Source organism: Mus pahari, chromosome 4 (assembly GCF_900095145.1).
Source record: "Mus pahari chromosome 4, PAHARI_EIJ_v1.1, whole genome shotgun sequence".
In the NCBI taxonomy this organism is placed as follows: Eukaryota; Metazoa; Chordata; class Mammalia; order Rodentia; family Muridae; genus Mus; species Mus pahari.
Window position 1 is genome coordinate 144,491,890 of NC_034593.1, and position 18,729 is coordinate 144,510,618.

Genomic DNA, 18,729 nt, shown 5'->3' on the forward strand with positions numbered 1-18,729 from the left:
GCTGGAGAGATGGCTCAGCAGTTAAGAGCGGTGATTGCTCTTCCAGAAGTCCTGAGTTCAGTTCTCAGCAACCACATGGTGGCTCACAACCATCTGTAATGGGATCGGATGCTCTCTTCTGGTGTATCTGAAGACAGCTACAGTGTACTTATATAAATAAAATAAATAAAATTTTAAATAGAATATTTGCATGCATGTTGTAACAAAGTGCAGGGTTTGGGGCTTAACTGTCACAAGAAAGAATTGTGAATATGTATGACTGAAATAAAAGTGAGTTACATGCAACTAACTGCAAATTCAGAAACTGCTGAACTAAAAGCAATCCTCTGTCACAGTAAATTGTCCCATTTCTCACTTTAAAAAATAAGCATACAGTATATGAACTAAATCTTTTATAAAGAAAGAGAATAAGCCCAAAGGGCCAGTGTTAAATCTGGGGAAAGGTGGTGAGTTGGGGTCAGAATTGTATCAATACGGGGTATTTCTAAAACCTGTGGATGGCTCCTCTGTATACAGGGCGTATCTCTTACACATATTAAATATTTTAAAAGCTAAGTTTTTAAGCAACAGCCCAAGAAAGAAAGTTTTCTCCCTTTATTAATACGACTTTTCCATCCAAATAATAAGCAGCCTGACTACACAAGCCAGCTGGAGCTAAAAGTGAGGACCCTATGTTCTCACAGGAAAAAGCCTAGCGTTTTTGACGTGGCCTACAGAAGCCTGACAGAGGTTCCAAGTGGTGCCTGACAGAGGTTCCAAGTGGTATGTATGAAACAGAAGAGTCCGGGGCAACCTGGTCTAACCCTCAGACTCTGTCCAAAAATAAAAATAAAATATCTTCTCCAAAGACTCGAACCGCCCACCTTACTGCTCGCCCCAGTGAACCCTAGGCAACGCGCAAGCCCGTGGGCTTCCGAGCCGCGCCGAGTCACTTCCGCCTCTGCGCCCTAGCCCCGCCCCGGAAGCGGAAGTGCCTTTCTCTAGGGTCCTTCGGCCTGTGGAGAGCTCTGCTGCGATGGCCGCCGGGCCGGGCTGTCCTCACGACGCCTGCTCGGGAGCTCGGTAAGGCGGAACCGAGGCAGAGCCTCAGGACGTGCTGCTGGCTCTCGGGCGTCGTCTCCGCCCCGCTGCTCCAGGCTCGCGGTCCGGCGGTGTGCGTTCTTCCCCACCCCAGGGAAGGGCGGGTCCGGCGGGGCGAGGACAGCCCGGCGCGAGGCCCCCGCGGCTCCGGTGGGGACGTCGCTGCGGGCGGCACTGCTGCTGGCGTCCAAGATGTCGACCAAGAATTTCCGAGTCAGTGACGGGGACTGGATCTGCCCTGACAAGAAGTGAGCGTGGCGGGATGCCGTGGGGCCTGGGGTGGCCGGGAGGCCCCCTGGGAGGGCGGCGACGGGGCCGCGGCCTTTGTGGGGACGGCGGGGCGGTCGCCGCCGGCCTTGAGCGGTCGCGGGCGGCCCGCACGTGACCCCGCGCGGAGCTGAGCTCACGGTTCAGTGGCCCTGTTCGGAGCTCTGCCGGGGCCGCTCGCCGTCGCTCGCTCGCTCCCTCCCTGCGGCCGCCGTGCTTTCGGGCCTGCGATCCGTCCCCGGTGACTTGGCTTTTCTCACCCTCCTGCCTCCCGGCAGGAGGCCTGGGCGCGTACGTGGCCGGGAAGCCGGTGTGCTCGGCTTATGGCCACAGAGATCGTACTGGATAGGTGTCCCTAAGAAGTGATGATGTACCAGCTCGTGTTCTTGGAAAGCCAGAGTCAGAGCTGAAGGAAACCTGGGTTTACTGTTCTGTGTGCTGCAGAGCGTCTAGCCTGAAGTACCTTTGGTAGAAAATAAATTGCTCGATTACAGTTAACACCGTGTGGAGAGTAAGGAAATGATGATGTCACTCAGATTCACTTGGTTGGTATCAGACTGATAACAGGCTAAGCGTACCAAGTCAGCAGACTAGAACCGAGATCCTCTTGGACTGTGTCACTGCAGGAACTGTGTGACACTTTGGAACCCTTCAGAGATTAAGACACCAGCCTCTACTTTCTATGTGACTCATAGGGAAATGTGCTCTTCTGTTCTTACTGAAAGCACCCATATATATTTTGGGAGGACTCTTCCTTCAAAGTACTGTACACCTAAACTCGGCAGAAATTAAATGTTATTCCTACTGAATATATAAATCAAGGAGACAGTTTTCAGAATATATTTTCAGTGTTACTTGGAGCGTGTGTATTTTTTTTTAACAGAAAAGGGACCTTAAAGTTGTCTGGAGTCGTTCAGTTTAGTGTTACACTTCCTTTCACTTGTTTATCTCATTCACTGTTTTTTAATAGTGTGGTGGATTCTTTTTCGTTACTTATTTAAGCTTTAAATTCGAATATCTAACATGCTTTAACAAATACTGAAGTAGTGCAAGTGTATGAAAACTTAAATATTTGATAAATACTGTAATACTCAAATTTCTTTACTATTCTGTTTTTAGTTAATATACCAGTCTTTTCCTTATCATCGCTCTTCCTACCTCTCAAAGAACATTTCATCAATTCTCTGGAGTCCTTCTGTAACTGTTTGCTGGTGGATCCATCCATAGGATTTTGTGATTTTTTTTTTTTTTTCTTTCTTTCTTTTAGATAGAGTTTCTCTATCTGTGTAGCCAGAGTTGTTCTGGAACTCACAGAGATCTGCCTGCCTCTGGCTTCCAAGTGCTGTGATAAAAGGCTTGTGCCACTACCACCCAGCTTGAATTTTATGCTTCTAAAACTCATCACATTTATTCCTTGTACTGAGAGTTGATATTCTTTTTTTTTTTTTTTTTTTTAATCTCTCTGGTATCTTGTCTAATTGTTATAGAAGAGTCTGGTGACACTTTGGAACAAGAGACTTTTATGTAACTGATGATATATACCAGTCTGAAGATCTAGAAATTACTACTTTAAGTGCTTCTTGTTTTATTTTTAAGGTGTGGCAATGTAAACTTTGCTAGGAGAACCAGCTGTAACAGATGTGGTCGAGGTGAGTGCTAACAGATACCTCTCTTAATACTGTATATGCAGATCATTTCTTTATTTCCCAAGATTTATATCAAGTTCTTGTCTGTTTGCAGAAAAGACAACTGAGGCCAAGATGATGAAAGCTGGAGGAACAGAAATAGGAAAGACACTGGCAGAGAAGAGCCGGGGCTTATTTAGTGCCAATGATTGGCAATGCAAAACGTATGTGCTTCAGATTACTGTCTGTTACTGCAACAACATGATGAACTCTTGCTAATTATGTGACAAGATATTATGCCATTTTGATCCAAACATTTATTGGTCTTTATCTATAGTGGAAGGGAAATTTTATGTGGTATCTTTCAGGGGTGTTACCAATTGTTGCTGTGGTAGTGTTTAATGAGCTAGCTGATAACCAAAGGGATGGGGGACATTGAAGACCCTGTGGTCTACTCTTGTTCCTGAATAAATAATTGCATGATTTGGGGTTCTTGTTTTATTTTGTTTCTACTTTTTGTCTCTTTTATAATATGAAAAATCTTAAGTTGCCTTCCATAAAAATTGCTTCTTGTTAGATTTTTTTTTTTTTAATTATTATTGTTGCCTTTAGGCTGGAGAGATGGTTCAGCGCTTAAGAGTACTGAATGATCTTCCAGAGGATCCAAGTTAATTCCCAGCAGCCACATGACAGCTTTAAAAAAATAGAATACTTTTTTCTTTCAGGTTTAGATTTCATTTTGTATTGATTTTCTCAATCTCCACATTTTGTGCTATGTAAATAAATCCTACATACATGAAAAAGCACTGGAGCAGAAAAGCATCTTACATAAAGTCCTGGTGCTATAGACAGACCTTGAACCTATACAGGGAAGTTGTCTTACAAACTAAATCACAGGATTTAGTGAACTGCAAAGGATTTCTTAGAGGGCACTAAGAATAGCAAACATATTTGTGAAAGGTGAGACCACACTCTTTAAGGTAGATTCAGAGATGATAGGAAATGGAACCTTTGATTAAAGCACTGCTTTTTCCCCTCAGTAGCAGAATTTTTAGTTATGTCATTTCTCAGTATAATTTTTAATTTCATTTCTATTATTCCTTAATGAAGATTGCTTTGTATTAATTATTTCACCATAATGTTTTAATAATATTTTTTCAGTATTTAGGGGCCTTCTAGTTTAATGTTTTTTGGTTTTGTTTTATAATTGTAGTTGCAGTAATGTGAATTGGGCTAGAAGATCAGAATGCAACATGTGTAATACTCCAAAGTATGCTAAATTAGAAGAAAGAACAGGTAAGAAATATACTACTTTCTCAAGAGAGCATAGGAAGAAAGGGAATCTGTTTACTTGGTGTGTGTGTTTGTGTGTGTGTGTGTGTGTGTGTGTGTGTGTGTGTGTGTGTTCGTGTTCTGTTTGAGTCCTGAATGGCCTCAGACGCGATATATAACAAAGGATAGCTTTCATCTCTGAGCTTCTGCCTCATCCGTATGCTGGTATTATAAGCATCTTCCACCACACCCTATTTACTGGGGCTTTTTTCCTCTTAGCACTCAAAAAAAAGTTTATGTAATAGTTTATGAAGTAGTGTTAGGCAGCCTTACACTAGCATTTAGGGTTCTAGGATACTTCCATAAATGCTTTTCTACCTCCTGCTTGGTGGGTGCATTGTAGGTAGTAATGATACAGCAATAGTATATATCCTAGTGTGACAGAAAGGTAAAGGACATTTTAAAGACATCCTAAAAAGCTTAAAAAATAATTCTTAATATTAGCCACATTTTAGATATCGGAGAAACTTTAAAGTTACAAATTACAAAGCATAAAACTAAATTCTTTTTTGTTGTTGGGACTTTTGTTTACATTTTCTTTTTACTGTTTTAAGAATTTTATACGTGCATGTGTGTTTTGTTCAAATTCATAAGATAGACATTCCCTCACCTCCAGTTTCTCTCCTAACCCCACTACATGTTCCCTCCTCGACCTCATGTTCCCAATATCTATACCCCCACCCCGTGCTCTTCCCCACCCCTCTTCCTTTATAAACCACTGAGTACAGTTAGTGCTGGCTCTAGGTGTGTAGGTATAGGACCATCTGTCTACTAGAACATAGGTAATTTTCATGGGCATGAAGCTTACATTTGACTCCTGATAGCCTTCAATTGTCAATAATATCCCAGCTTGAATGGGACTTCATATACCCTCCCCAGTTTATGCTGGAACTTTGGTGGCTTGATCTTGTTAGAATGTCTTTGCTCACATAGTCATAGCCACTCTTAAGTTCATATGCTTACTGTGGTCCAGCTAATAATCATTTTACTACCTGTACCTTACCCCAACCCCCACCCCCACCCCCACCCACCAGCTTTTAAAATCTTTCCATGCCCTTTTGATGATCCCCAGCCTTAGAGGAAAGGATATGGTGTAGATGTGCCATTCAGAGCTAAGCACTCCACACAGTGGTGGCACATTGCCTGTCTGTTGGCTTCTGTATTGATCTCCAACTTCTGGGAAAAGAAGCTTCTCTGGTGATGGTTAAGAGAGCACTGGTCTATGGATATAAAGATAAGAATACAGGTGCATGTGTCCCTTAACTGTGTCTGTTTACCGATAGCATTGTATCAGCTCCCACAGGGCCTGTGACCTACCTGCCATGGACTTTTTTTTTTCCCCTATTAATGGTACTGTCTTAGTCAGGGTTTCTATTCCTGCACAAACATCATGACCAAGAAGCAAGTTGGGGAGGAAAGGGTTTATTTGGCTTACATTTCCATACTGCTGTTGATCACCAAAGGATGCGGGACTGGAACTCAAGCGGGTCAGGGAGCAGGAGCTGATGCAGAAGCCATGGAGGGATGTTCTTTACTAGCTTGCTTCCCCTGGCTTGCTCAGCCTGCTTTCTTATAGAATCCAAGACTACCAGCCCAGAGATGGTCCCACCCACAAGGGGCCTCTCCCCCTTGATCACTAATTGAGAAAATGCCCCACAGCTGGATCTCATGGAGGCATTTCCCCAACTAAAGCTCCTTTCTNTGTGATAACTCCAGCTGTGTCAAGTTGACACAAAACTAACCAGTACAGGTACTAACTTGAGTCTGTCTTTAAATCTAATCAGAATTTGGTTATTTCCATAACATGGTGCTACTGTAACACCAGTGGACTTCTCTGGAAAGGTAGGGTTTGCAACTGAGTGAAGACTGTTGATTACCTTTCTTCCCTTGGTAGAACCTTCTAGCACTATGAGATCAGCCAGTAAGGATAAAGCTTTCAGATCAGTACCAGCTTGATTGTTCCATGTCCTGTGACTTAAGTGTATAGTACTTCTTGTAAGAGCATCATATTGTCAAAGAACTATGAAAGGTTCAACTCTTGGACTTGCTTGAGAGCAGCTTTGCCTTCTGCAAGTGCTACCCAGTTTTGTCTCCTCCTTCCTCTCAGTGCTATTTGTCTCCCTATATTATTCTGTATCCATCTTAACACTGGGTATTTGGACTCTTCAAGGACCTTCTTTCCTTTGTTTTCTGTATATTTTCTTCTAAAGCCAAAGTCTTAAGGAACAATATCAGATTTCTTTGAACTACATATATAGCTACTTACATTGTCATGTAGCTGTCAGATTCATTACATTATAACTGAATTTGTGGTTTCCTCCTAAAACCTAGCTTCTTGAAGAGATCTGTATCTTGTGATTAGTACTGTCCACATCAGGATTTGCCCCTCAGTTGTATGCTTCCTGGCACTTTGTTCATCTTAACCCTACCTTCAAAGTCTCTGTTACCTACCTAATGAATACAAGGTTAGCCCATTGTGCTCAGTTAATAGGTCAAATCTAGAAGAATTATAATGGGGAGGAAATGCCTTTTAAAACTTTGTCATAGCAGAAAAAGATGTTTTATATATATATTTCATGAATGACCTGCCATGAGAAATTTTTCAGTTGTAAACATCTGTAGGTACTGCTATGCTTTACAACTAAAGTAGATCTTACTTGTTTTCTATCATAGATTTTCACTTGTAAAAGACTGGTAATTAGTTATGTAAATGACCACCATTTATTAGATTTTCATTTTATATTAGCTGGGGAAAGTGAGCATAATTTTGACATTTGAGTTGTTACAGCAATTTATACTCTCTTTTTAAAGGATATGGAGGTGGTTTTAATGAAAGAGAGAATGTTGAATACATAGAAAGAGAAGAATCTGATGGGGAATATGATGAGGTAAGCTCTCAGTAGATATGTATATTTTAAGTAGAGAAATGTTAATACCTGGAGTTCAGAAAAGCTGTATGTGCATGGATGTATGCACATACAGTGGAGGGGGTGCATGTGCCCTTGTGTGCATCTGTAGAGGATGTTGGGTGATAGTTCTCATTGAACCTATAACTCAACCATTGGCTGGACTGACGGACCAATGGGAAAATCCTCCATCTCTACATGCAAGTGCAGATATTACAGGCTCACATTTCCCTATCTGCTTTTCCACAAGGGTACAAATAGGTTGTGAAAATAAAATATTTTTGTGTGTGTTCAGCCTGTGTAAATATTTTTGTTTTGTTTTGTTTTGTCTTTTTATTTCTCTAGTTTGGACGTAAAAAGAAAAAATACAGGGGAAAAGCAGTTGGTCCTGCATCTATATTAAAGGAAGTTGAAGATAAAGAATCAGAGGGAGAAGAAGAGGATGAGGATGAAGATCTATCTAAATATAAGCTAGATGAGGTAATAGTCCCTGTCCTCTCCCCTCACCTTTATTTACTGGAACTGAAGCAAAAGATGCTTTTGACACTTGGACTATTGTTGGCATACATACCTCCTGGAGGAGCCAGGTCCTTGTTCTTCAGAGGGATATGGTGTTAGGTGCACAGAACCAAGAAAATGGTTATTGTAATTCAGAGAACAGAAACAGTATTCTAAACTAAGGCTGGTGGTGATAGTGGTGGACCAAGGACTCCTGATAGAACTGAAAATTGCCAACAGTTTGGTGTATGTTGTGCGAATCAGTGGGGTGGCTTCGAGGAGCCTGTCTGGACTGTCTATACAGTCTTTTCTATCAGATGATTTTAGTGAATGAACTCCTGAATTGAAAATAAGCTTGCATTAAAATATTTGGTAACAGACCTATCTGAAAATGCTTAGTATGATAAATGTTTATCCTTTGGGTGGATAGTATTAATATATAGGTGTCTAAATGGAATCGGAATTTTATTAGGACGAGGATGAAGATGATGCTGATCTCTCAAAATATAATCTTGATGCCAGTGAAGAAGAAGATAGTAACAAAAAGAAAAGCAATAGGCGGAGCCGCTCAAAGTCGCGATCGTCCCACTCAAGGTCTTCATCACGCTCATCCTCCCCCTCAAGTTCAAGGTCCAGGTCCAGGTAAACGGGTGCAGGCCAAGGGTAACACCAGTCAAAATGTCAGTATCTAACTTTTTACTACTTAACTTAAATAAGCCTTTTATTTTAAATATTTCAATGAAGTCACCTTAGCTACACTATCTTTGTATCCTGCAAATACTACCCTGTATTTTTAGAAGTTCAAACCTTAGAAGTTGCCTGTTATGTGTCACCCTTTTGGCTTTGACTAGAGCACCGTAAGTTGAGAAGCACTGTGTAAGTAAGCAATGTATATCTAAGTAGATAGTATGTGTTTTGGTAGTATCAAGTAAAATGGACATTTATTTTGGTATCTTTGGTTTTTAGGTTTTTCTGAGCATTAATGGCACACAATTTTTGATAATTTATTTTGGTGTCAATCTTCTGAATAGAGAATAAATCTAGCCCTGATGCTAATTGCTTCCAGAGAGTCCAGAATATTTAAAACATGCATTTGATATTATAATTAAAACTAAACAATGATTTTCTATGGCGCAACATTCATTAATGGCCAATTTTTAATGATATTTAAGAATAAAATATGTTGTCAGCTACTTAATAGCTACTTTTTGTACTATAAAGCCTAAAATGCTAATTTTGAGGGCTGGAGAAATATACCTCAGTGATAGATCCTTGTCTAGCATATATGGGGCCCTAGGCTCAATTCCTAGTCTCCCCCCACCCCCCAAAAAAGAAAAGTTGACTCTGAGGTAACTGTGATAGTCTCTGGAGAACAAGCTAAAAGTGGTGTCAGGGATGTCATTTATGGTTTTCAGAGTGTGAGGGCTATATTTCCCTTGTCTCTATAGTCTGTTAGTGATGTAATTAATGTAGAACACTGGGTTGTTGAATCTTTAATTCTCTACAAATGAAGGCTAGACATCAAAATGTGATGCAGCAGTTAGGGTTTTCTGTCTACTAGACACTGGAAATAGGTTTTCAAATGAAAATGAAAAGAGCACTGGAGAATTTAAATGTAAACGTAACATCTGTAGTGAGCTGTGGTGCTTGTTACTTCCCTTTTGGTAGTTTAATGGGGCCAAGTTTTTTGTTTTTTTTTTTTGTTTTGTTTTGTTTTTTTTTTTGTAAACTTACTCTTTATTACAGTAAGAAGTTTTGTTTTAAGTATTTTTGCTTGGAAAATGCATCTCTTGCATAGACATCTTTTTATGTGAAAAAATGCACTCTTAATATATGTCTTTCTTTCAGTGTTCATATCACAAACTTCAAATATGTGGTCCTAGGGGAAAAAAATGCTTCCATGTTGTTCCAGGTCCCGTTCAAGAAGCTCTTCCAGCTCGCAGTCCAGGTCTCACTCCGGTTCCAGAGAACATTCCAGATCCCGTGGTTCGAAATCAAGGTGAATGAGGTAGCACCTCTGTAGAGCAGAGGAGAGTGCTCACAGGCTTCAGACGGCTCCGCTGCTTCTCTCATTACTCTGCTTCTGTTTGTCAATTCTATTGTAGCACTGGGAATCTAATGCACCTACCTCAGCTTAATGTCACCACAAAATGTTTCCACTGCACAGTGTGCCAAGACATTTCCACGGCTGATTAAAGGGGGGTGGGGTTTGCATATATAGCTAAGATGTGTAATGTAGGAAGGTGAAGGCAAGTTACTCCACCATACACCTAGTATATTAAGATTATGTTTACAGTTCACTTAAGTTTGACATACAAGGGACTTGTTTCCGAGAGAAAGACCAACCATTCCATCATACATCTTCAAAACATTTTATGTTTCAGGCAAATGTTTACAATAGCTTTGCCTGGTTTTTTCTCAGTTTCTAGTGAGTGCTCTATGTGTTTACTACATCTCCCTGACATTAAAGAATATTATAAATTACCTGTGTAACAAACACCCCTCTTAAAACCAAGTCATGTAGGATGTTGGCTTAAGAATGGTGTATATAAGCCATGCTGTGAACATTTCAAAGGAAAATGATTGGTTAAAAAAAAAGCAATAGAAGCATTAGGTTTTTGGTTTCTTGAAAAACTTCTGTACTTGCTCAATATGCTGCCTTTATGTTTAGTCACTGTATTGTTGTATCCTGCAGACATACAGTATTTACACGAAAGCCTCTAAAATCTCACTTGTGGGATTTACATTGACATTTCCTAACAACTCTTCTGTAGAAAGACCCACTTAATTGAGCCCATTCTAACATTTGAAGGCAGCTACCATTGAGTCCCCCTGAGGAGAGGAGTAATAGTGCACTGACCAGTGCTCTACTTACCGGTGCTGAGTAGAGCAAAGGTTTCTCATGTGCATTAACTATCGGTGCTCACTTCAGACTGTGGCGTCTTGGTGTGGCCCTCTGGGAACTGTAGGACTGAGATTTACAGAACAGCCTTCATATCCTTCCCAAACATTTAATTGCTTACAACTTTCCAAAGAATTCTCCTTTTGGGCTTTCTCATTTTATTTTAAGCCCTAAGGTGAATTTTTTGGGAAGTTTGAGCTAAATTCCTTCAACTAAAAAATATGTAAATGGAGATAAATTTGCTCTTTAAATTACACATTTACTTCCACCTAGAACACATAAGTGTTACTACTTCATACTTCACAGCACAGTTCTCAGTACAAGTCACATTGTAAAGTTGCCATTTTCATTGACTACTTGACAGCCCAAGTATTCTTGGCCATGTCCCTCGGGTATCTGTAGCACCTTACCTGTAAGAAGTTAAGTTCATTGTCTTCAGCAAGCTTTATATAAAATGAACTTTCCCGACAAATGGGAGGATCTGTTTTCTGACTATAAAGTCACCACAGAATTGATTTCACTGTTTGTATACTTTAAATTGGAACACTATAAGCAACTATAAAAATATTCTGTCTCGTTTAGTAAACTACTTCTTAATTACCAAGGGTAAATATTTAGAATGTTTTAAAGATGAAATGATTGTGTATAAATAGAACATGTTGATGGTTGACCCAGAAGTCTTCTGCTGAGTAAGCAGTAAGTATTCCCTCAAAGTCCTCATAGTCACAATCCTGTTTGCTTTTGGGAACTGGACAGTCTTCACTTCTGCCTTTAATGAATCGTCTGCTTTGTCTCTCAATCAATGAAGATCCAGCTCCAGGTCCCACAGGGGCTCTTCTTCCCCAAGAAAAAGATCTTACTCGAGTTCTTCATCATCTCCTGAAAGAGACAGGAAGAGGAGTCGCTCTAGACCTTCTTCACCAGCTGTTCGCAAAAAAAGACGAACGAGATCACGGTCACCCGAAAGGTTTGGGTTTCTGTAGAATAAGAATGGGTGTTCTTATGTGTATTTCATAGGTGGATTTTGTAGGCAAGGGTTAGATTTCTTTCTCCTTTGTTCTTTAAATTTTTTATCTTTAAACTTCAAAATTCAGATTACTTTGTTTAGCTTGCTTATTAGAAAAAATTACAGGACAGACTATTCTCTAATCATTTTATTGTTCAAATTTTATTTCCATGTATATTATAGCCAACTCTCGGTTATTTTTGTGTTTTTTAAAGATCTAAACCCAAAAGCTATATGTTGAAATAGTTTACATATGTTTGTTTTTTAACACTAAATGTTAGAGGTGGTAGGGATCCTAGGGTACCTAGTCAGGATGAACTTGAAAAATCATGGGGATCTGTCCTCCTTTAGATATGTGTAAGTTTTACAAGTGCATTTCTGTAGCACATGACTTTTATACCCTTTACATGCCCTTGGAGTTAATACTTTTTTCATCTTGCAGTCCAGATTTTTCCTCTTTTGAAAAGGACCTTCTCTGAGTCCCTGTATCTAGAGTGCACTTGTCATGTGTCAGCCTTTTCTGCTACAGACTTGATTACTTGATTTCACTAATTTTCTCTTGGCTTTCAATGTCATAATAATGATTTGTGGCTTCATTTGTAGTCTTGGCAAATTTTTCATATTCTCTAAGCTTGTGAAAGAAAGGAAGGCTCATTAGAGTCTGGTGATGGCTGGGTGTAGAGGGTGGGGTCATGTTACTCCCACTCAGAATTACATGTCCTCCACAATCCAAGTTCAAAATGGTACCCAGTCTTCCTTCTGTGCATTGTTTCTTCATATGAAAATTACTCTGTACTTGAGTTAAATTCATTATGTTGCCATTCTGCTACTTCTGCAAGTTTTTATCTTAGCCACATATAATCCCCCCCCCCCTAGTTTGTTGTCATCTAAACTTAATGCACATGTTCTCTATTCTATAAGCCAGGTGATTGGTGAAAACATTAAACAACCCTGATCCCAGGGCCAACCCCTACGGAACACCACCACTTTTCCCAGGTTGATACTGACTTACTCATGTTGGCTGCATGACTCTAGCACTTTAACTAACTGTACAGTCACCTTATGTGATCTAGACTTCCAAAACTTAATTGCTTTGAATGTACTTTCTCATGCACTATGCACTCAGAAGCCTTGCTATGTTCCATAGAGACCCAGTGTGTTCTCTGTGGTACAGCGTACATTGATTTTTATCTCACCTTACCAGGATTCTTTGCCTTTCTTGTACATATATGTGATTATGAGCTTTTTTCAAGGCTTTCCCTTCATTACTTTGAATAATTGAGAGGTGGCTATATTTGAAATAAGTTTATATTCTTAAATTGTAGAGAGTTTTGAGTTCAAATCACACCAATTCTGGGCTTACATCAAAAAAGTGTGTAAGCTATCTTAGGTTTTAAGTGCTCCTGGGAGCATCAAGGTACCTAGTGTTTGCTCTGCTCTTCTCTGGTGTTTGCAGTCTTAGAAACAGACACCTGGTTTTGTGCTGTTTACAGATTGTGCTGCTCTCTTATGTCTTACAGGCACCACAGGTCGTCCTCCGGATCAACACATTCTGGTTCCCGTTCAAGTTCAAAAAAGAAATAATGTATTAAAATTTACATCTTTAAAAAACATTGAGTACAGTGCATGAAGCATATTTTTTAGGAAGTTGATGTCTCATTTGGTCAGAAGTACTACATCTGCTAGTAGAGGTGCATGCCTTTATTGCTTTTCAAAACAATACAACTGTGTTTATTTGTGAAACTGAAAGTAAATTGCATTTTAAGCCATATACTGTTCCCCAGATAAATGCTCTGTTCATTATTTNCAACCATTTGCTTCATTTAAAACCATCCTAGCAATAACAGAGTACTTTTGTTTCCTACTTTAAATCCTTGTCCTTTTCATTTCTAAATGTTCTATTGACACAGACAGGGTTGCCTGGGCTTGCCTGGACTTCAGACACATGGGCAAAGCTAATAAGCTAGTTGGAATAACCAATTTATGTTCAAATGGGAGTAGTAGTCAACCTGGTTATGTTACTTATCTGTGCCAGTAATTTCTTACCAGCAGTTAACTACGTTGCAAAGCTGACAACTGGGAACAAGCTGAGGGTGCCTTAGAANCATTGTCTCTTAACAGCTTTACACCTCTTAATGAAAGGGAATTGTAGAAATTATAGAAGGAAAAGGTTAATCACATCGTATTTCAAAATGTTTCTCAAAGTTTAAGAAATGCAGATATCCTTTAAATCTAGTTANCAANTATTGTACTNNATCNATAAAGGATTTTTAAAAAGGCTAAATCAANGTTAATGAGCAAANTGAAGAAAGCTTTTGAAACCTGTTTCTCAGTGGCAAGTTGACAGAGACATGAATTTAAGTGAACATTTGCCTTGTGATGTCTGATTTTGAACATTGTAGATACCTAAGTAACAGAAGAATTCTTTTTTCTGCACAATTTAAGCAAAATCATTTTTCTCCTCATCTGAAAAAGAAAACCATATGGCTTAAAATGCTTTCGGAGTTTTATTTCTCAAATTAAAATCCAGTCACTTGAGATCCATTTTGTTCTCTGGTTTAAAAGTTAAAAGGTTTCTCTTAACAGTCTCTTCAGCAGCACAAGCAAGGTAAGTATATAAGGGATGCCGTTGTGCTGGGGCTCCTTGTGAGGGGATTATTTTTCCTGTTTCTCATTTAGTATTTGTCTGCTGCAGTTTAAATAAGTAAAGCCTTCTAAGATGTTTAGTAGACAGATAAAACAAAAATGTTTTTATTTTAAAGTAAGTGTTTTCTTCTCAACTGATCTAAAGATGAAAACAAAATATCGTACGTAGAAATATTTTGGTAATATTTTTACAAGCTTTCCTGTGTTTTTTGTCTTATTTTCCTTGCTGCATTTACTGTAGGTTGCACACGAACTCTTACTCTCTTGTAATTGTGCCTCAGACTTCTCGAAAGTCGACTTTCTGAGTTGCCCAGATCTTCTAGATCCGACGTGTTAGCCTTGGTTTGTTTTTGTGCTTTCTGTATTTAAAACTTGAACTGTACTAGGCAAATGCAAGATTATAAATTTAGCTAATAGGAGTTTACAAACAGTTCAAATGATTATGATTTGATTTGGTTTAATTGAGCTGTACTAGTTCATTTCATAAGGAAATGATACTGTAGACAAATGTAAATAAAATCCATGAGTAAACCATCAAGTGTTGTTTATTAGAAATAAAATAGAAAGTTGTAAGTTTTGAGTGAATGTTCTAAACTCATAGTAGCTTTTTTTTTTTCACTGTTCACTTTATCGTGCTGACTTTCAAACATAAAAAACAAGAAGACAACAACTTGGGGTACTTGGAATACCAAGTACTTTTCAGTTGTTTATGCTTGCTACCAAGAAATTACATACCTCAACCCTGTGGCCAGTTAGAATATTAGTGTGCTCCTAGAATCACTCAAGAGCTAATACTTTTTGTCATTCAATGATGACAATAAGTTTCTTTTGTTTCCACTGGAATCTAAAACAAGTTGTCAATACAAGGCCATGTAGGCACAGTTAGAAAGATAATTAGGCATTTACTGTCGTTCTTTGTCCCTATCCTGATGCCTGGAGCTCAGGGCCACTATTGAAGATTCTGGTAGGGGATAAGGAGGGCTCTGCTGCCTCCTTTTTTTGACCCAGGTGTTAAAAGTGCCATCATGGCTTTCTTAACCTGGAAGTTGTATGACTTTTGGAAAGTATAAAACACCTTTTTGTTTTTCTTGTAAATTTATATGGTGTAGGGGCTGGGGTACACTTGCCACAGTATGTAAGTGGAGATTAGAGATTAACTTGTTGGAATCCAGTCTCTCCTCTTTTGTGATGATTCTAGGTCATCAGTCTTAATATTGTTGAGTGGGCCATACTTTTACCCACTGAACCATCTCACTAGGCAGACTACACAGTCATGGAAAATTAAGAGCACAATGCAATTAAAAACTCGTTTACCGCCAGGCGTGGTGGCACACGCCTTTAATCCCAACACTGGGGAGGCAGAGGCAGGTGGATTTCTGAGTTCCCGGACAGCCTGGTCTACAAAGTGAGTTCCAGGACAGCCAGGGCTACATAGAGAAACCCTGTCTCGAAAAACCAAAAAAAACAACAACAACAAAAAAAAAAACCCAAAACAAAAAACAAACAAAAAAAACTTGTTTGCAGGAACCAGAAGAGCAGAGTCTAATGACAGATTTCAGTATTGTGTCTCATAAGAAAGTCAAATTAACTTATATAGTTGGTAAACCAATTATTCAATTTTTTTTTTTTTTTTTTAGGATAGTAACTTGGTGAAGAAGCTATTATACAAGTTGCAATAGGTTATATGGAAACAACTTCCTCATTTCCAGTATTAACACTGAATTCATGTGTTAGAACTAGAACTGGTATACTAATAATTTTCTGACTTTGTCTTTTGTTATTTGATTTTTGTTTCAATTTTTAAAAATTTTTTTATTCAGTTTTCGTACATATATGCAAAAATCTTGATCTTATCCACCCACGAGTCCCTTGGTAACCTAACATGAGCCCCTCCCACCTTCATGTCCTCTCTTAAACCCAGAGTCCAGTCAGTGCTGCCCATATAATTAACTAATTAACAGCTAAACTACTGAAGAAAAATGATTCCCTATTGATCTCTGTTGCTGGGATGAACATTCTGAACAAAAGCAACTTAGAGAATAAGGAACCTTACTCAATTGTACACATTCAGGTCACATTCCATCATTGAAGGTGGTAGGGAAGAACATGCAGGCAGGATTGCTTGCTAATCCATGCAGCATTAGGAACTCAGCCAAGTAAATCTAGCAGGAGTCGTGAAGGATACAGTTTGCTATCAGTCTTGCCCATTGATCACATGCTCAGATAGCTTTCTTGGACTGCCCAGGTCTACCTGACTAGAGAGAGTTTCTGGTCTGGGCCCTCTCACATCAATCATTAAGATAGTCTCTCATGGACATGACCGTAGGCAATACAGATCTGGGCACTTATGTAGTTGTGATGATCTCTTACCAGGCGACTCTCTACAGTATATCAAGCTAACAAGAAAAACTAACCAGGATACTACTTCCCTGGGTCCGTGGTGCTCCTGCTTCAGCTTCCCATAATTGTAACTAGCTTACAGGTTCAGAGGTTTGCTGTTTTATCGTGTTGGCAAGCATGGCACCACAAGCCACACATGGTGCTGGAGAAACCAAGAAGTCTATATATGGATCAACAGACATCAAGAAGAGAGACATTGGGCCTCTTTTGAAACCTCAGAGTTCACCCCCAGTGACTCCAACAAGCCACAGCTCCAATAATGCCATTTCCATGAGGCTATAAAGACCATTTTCATTCAAACCGCCACACATAGCCACTTCCTAACTCACTGGGTTAGTAAGGTTTTTTTTTCACCCTGTAGCCTAAGGCTATGGATTTAGAATAAAGAGAAGCACCCTTTTGATCTCTGAAGCTTACTGCATGACATCCTAGGAATGTTAACCTCAGCTTTTAGAGTAACAGTCCTTTTCCTTAATGATCTATCTTCATAAGTGATACTTAGTGTGCTTCTATTTGTAAAGGAATTGGAAGTGCAAAACCCACCTCTTATTGGAGATATTCAAACCTTTTTGGAATTCTTCCTAAGAAACACTTATTTTTCGATTTGGTCATACTGACAGTTGTCACTTTGCTGCTTACATGGTTCTATATCAAGTGCTCCTTCAGATTTCCTGATGTGCCTCCCTTTTCCAATGGGACGGAAAGTAGACTATCAAATGGTGTGAGCCAAGGCAAGCCATGTGTGCAACATGAAAATACAAATCAGAAGTATCGTGCAAACAGGTAGTGTGCCAACTATTAAAGAGCTAAAAGAATCCACCACTAGGTCTCTGAACAAAGCCTGTAAAATATCGTTTTGTCAGTTGTAATGGCATAGGACAACATCTGTAGAGATTCTATGTGCTAGTAAAATGCATGACTATCATGCTGTTGAAAGGAAAGGCTGAAATAGTACTGCAAGGTGCTTTTATGGTGTGTTCTGCTTCATCTTTAAGGTAAACTACTGTATACCCCAAGCCACAAAGCACAACAGAAAAAAGTATTCTCAGTAAAGCCAAACAATATCACTAGATGATGAAGAAAGACCCCAGTTAATAAAACTATGGGCCTGTTCAACTACATGGAAACAGGTTCTGAGAAAGGGGAGTAAACAAAATCTAAAGAAAAAGTGAGTTTGCTTCTGAAGTGTGTTTGAAAGTTATGAATAATGATAAAGATCAGTGGATTGAAAGGCCTTTTATTAGCGCACCTATTTATCTTCAGAGTATAAGACAAAAACTGGAGCTGCAAAGGTGAAATACAGATTTCTTGTCACACTGATTTAAGTAAAAACAGACTTGAAAACTGACCAGCTGACCTGGTCTAAGTTACTAAAGATCACTGCAAAAGGGTCTGTATGCCATTTCAAGTACATAATTAGAGATATAGAGTGTCTTTTGTCTGTGATAAAATACTTTCACAATAGCTTTAAAGGATGGGTTAATTTGACTCAAAAGAGTTCAATATACAGTCAAAGCAGCAGGTAACACTGAGGATCAGCATATAGCCACAGTGCATGCTGCTACACAGTTTCCTATCTCATAGTCCAAAATTCCTGGCTCAGCAAATTGTCCCACCCATTATTAGGTCTTCTCTGTCAGTTATCCCAACAGGCATGTTCAGAAGTACCCTACACACAAGTGATTCTAGGTTCAGAGCTGACAACATACATAACTATAAGAATCAATATACATAAAAATTCAAGAACATTTTTTAGCTACTCCAACAGAAATTAAAATAATGGTTAATCCTTGATTAATCAAGGCAGTGGTTAGCTACTAAGTTCAAACAGATCCTCTTGTTTAATAGAACTGTATTTCAGTCTAGATGGCTGACAATTGTACATGCTTGTGCAAAACTATGAGCTATATATACCATTTCTGTACTTTATTATATGTTAGAACCCACCTCAGAAATACAATCATTTGGCCGGGTGTGGTGGTGCATGCCTTTAATCCCAGCACTTGGGAGGCAGAGGCAGGCGGATTTCTGAGTTCGAGGCCAGCCTGGTCTACAAAGTGAGTTCCA

At 39.3% G+C, this 18,729-nt stretch overlaps 1 protein-coding gene across 2 annotated transcripts; it reads left to right on the forward strand.

Annotated features, from left to right (window-relative positions):
- The first annotated feature begins 1,023 nt into the window (after positions 1–1,023).
- Positions 1,024–14,794, forward strand: Zranb2 (zinc finger RANBP2-type containing 2). Of its 2 annotated transcripts, XM_029537556.1 has the most exons (11): positions 1,024–1,328; positions 2,944–2,996; positions 3,088–3,196; positions 4,186–4,268; positions 7,116–7,192; positions 7,556–7,690; positions 8,181–8,350; positions 9,621–9,707; positions 11,419–11,577; positions 12,538–12,612; positions 13,137–14,794. In XM_029537556.1, exons 1-10 carry the CDS (start codon positions 1,273–1,275, stop codon positions 12,569–12,571), a joined length of 963 nt encoding a protein of 320 aa, XP_029393416.1. In that variant the 5' UTR covers positions 1,024–1,272; the 3' UTR covers positions 12,572–12,612; positions 13,137–14,794. The 2 variants fall into 2 exon arrangements, with proteins under 2 accessions (XP_029393416.1, XP_021051563.1); XM_021195904.2 differs by lacking the exon at positions 12,538–12,612.
- Positions 14,795–18,729: the final 3,935 nt, after the last annotated feature.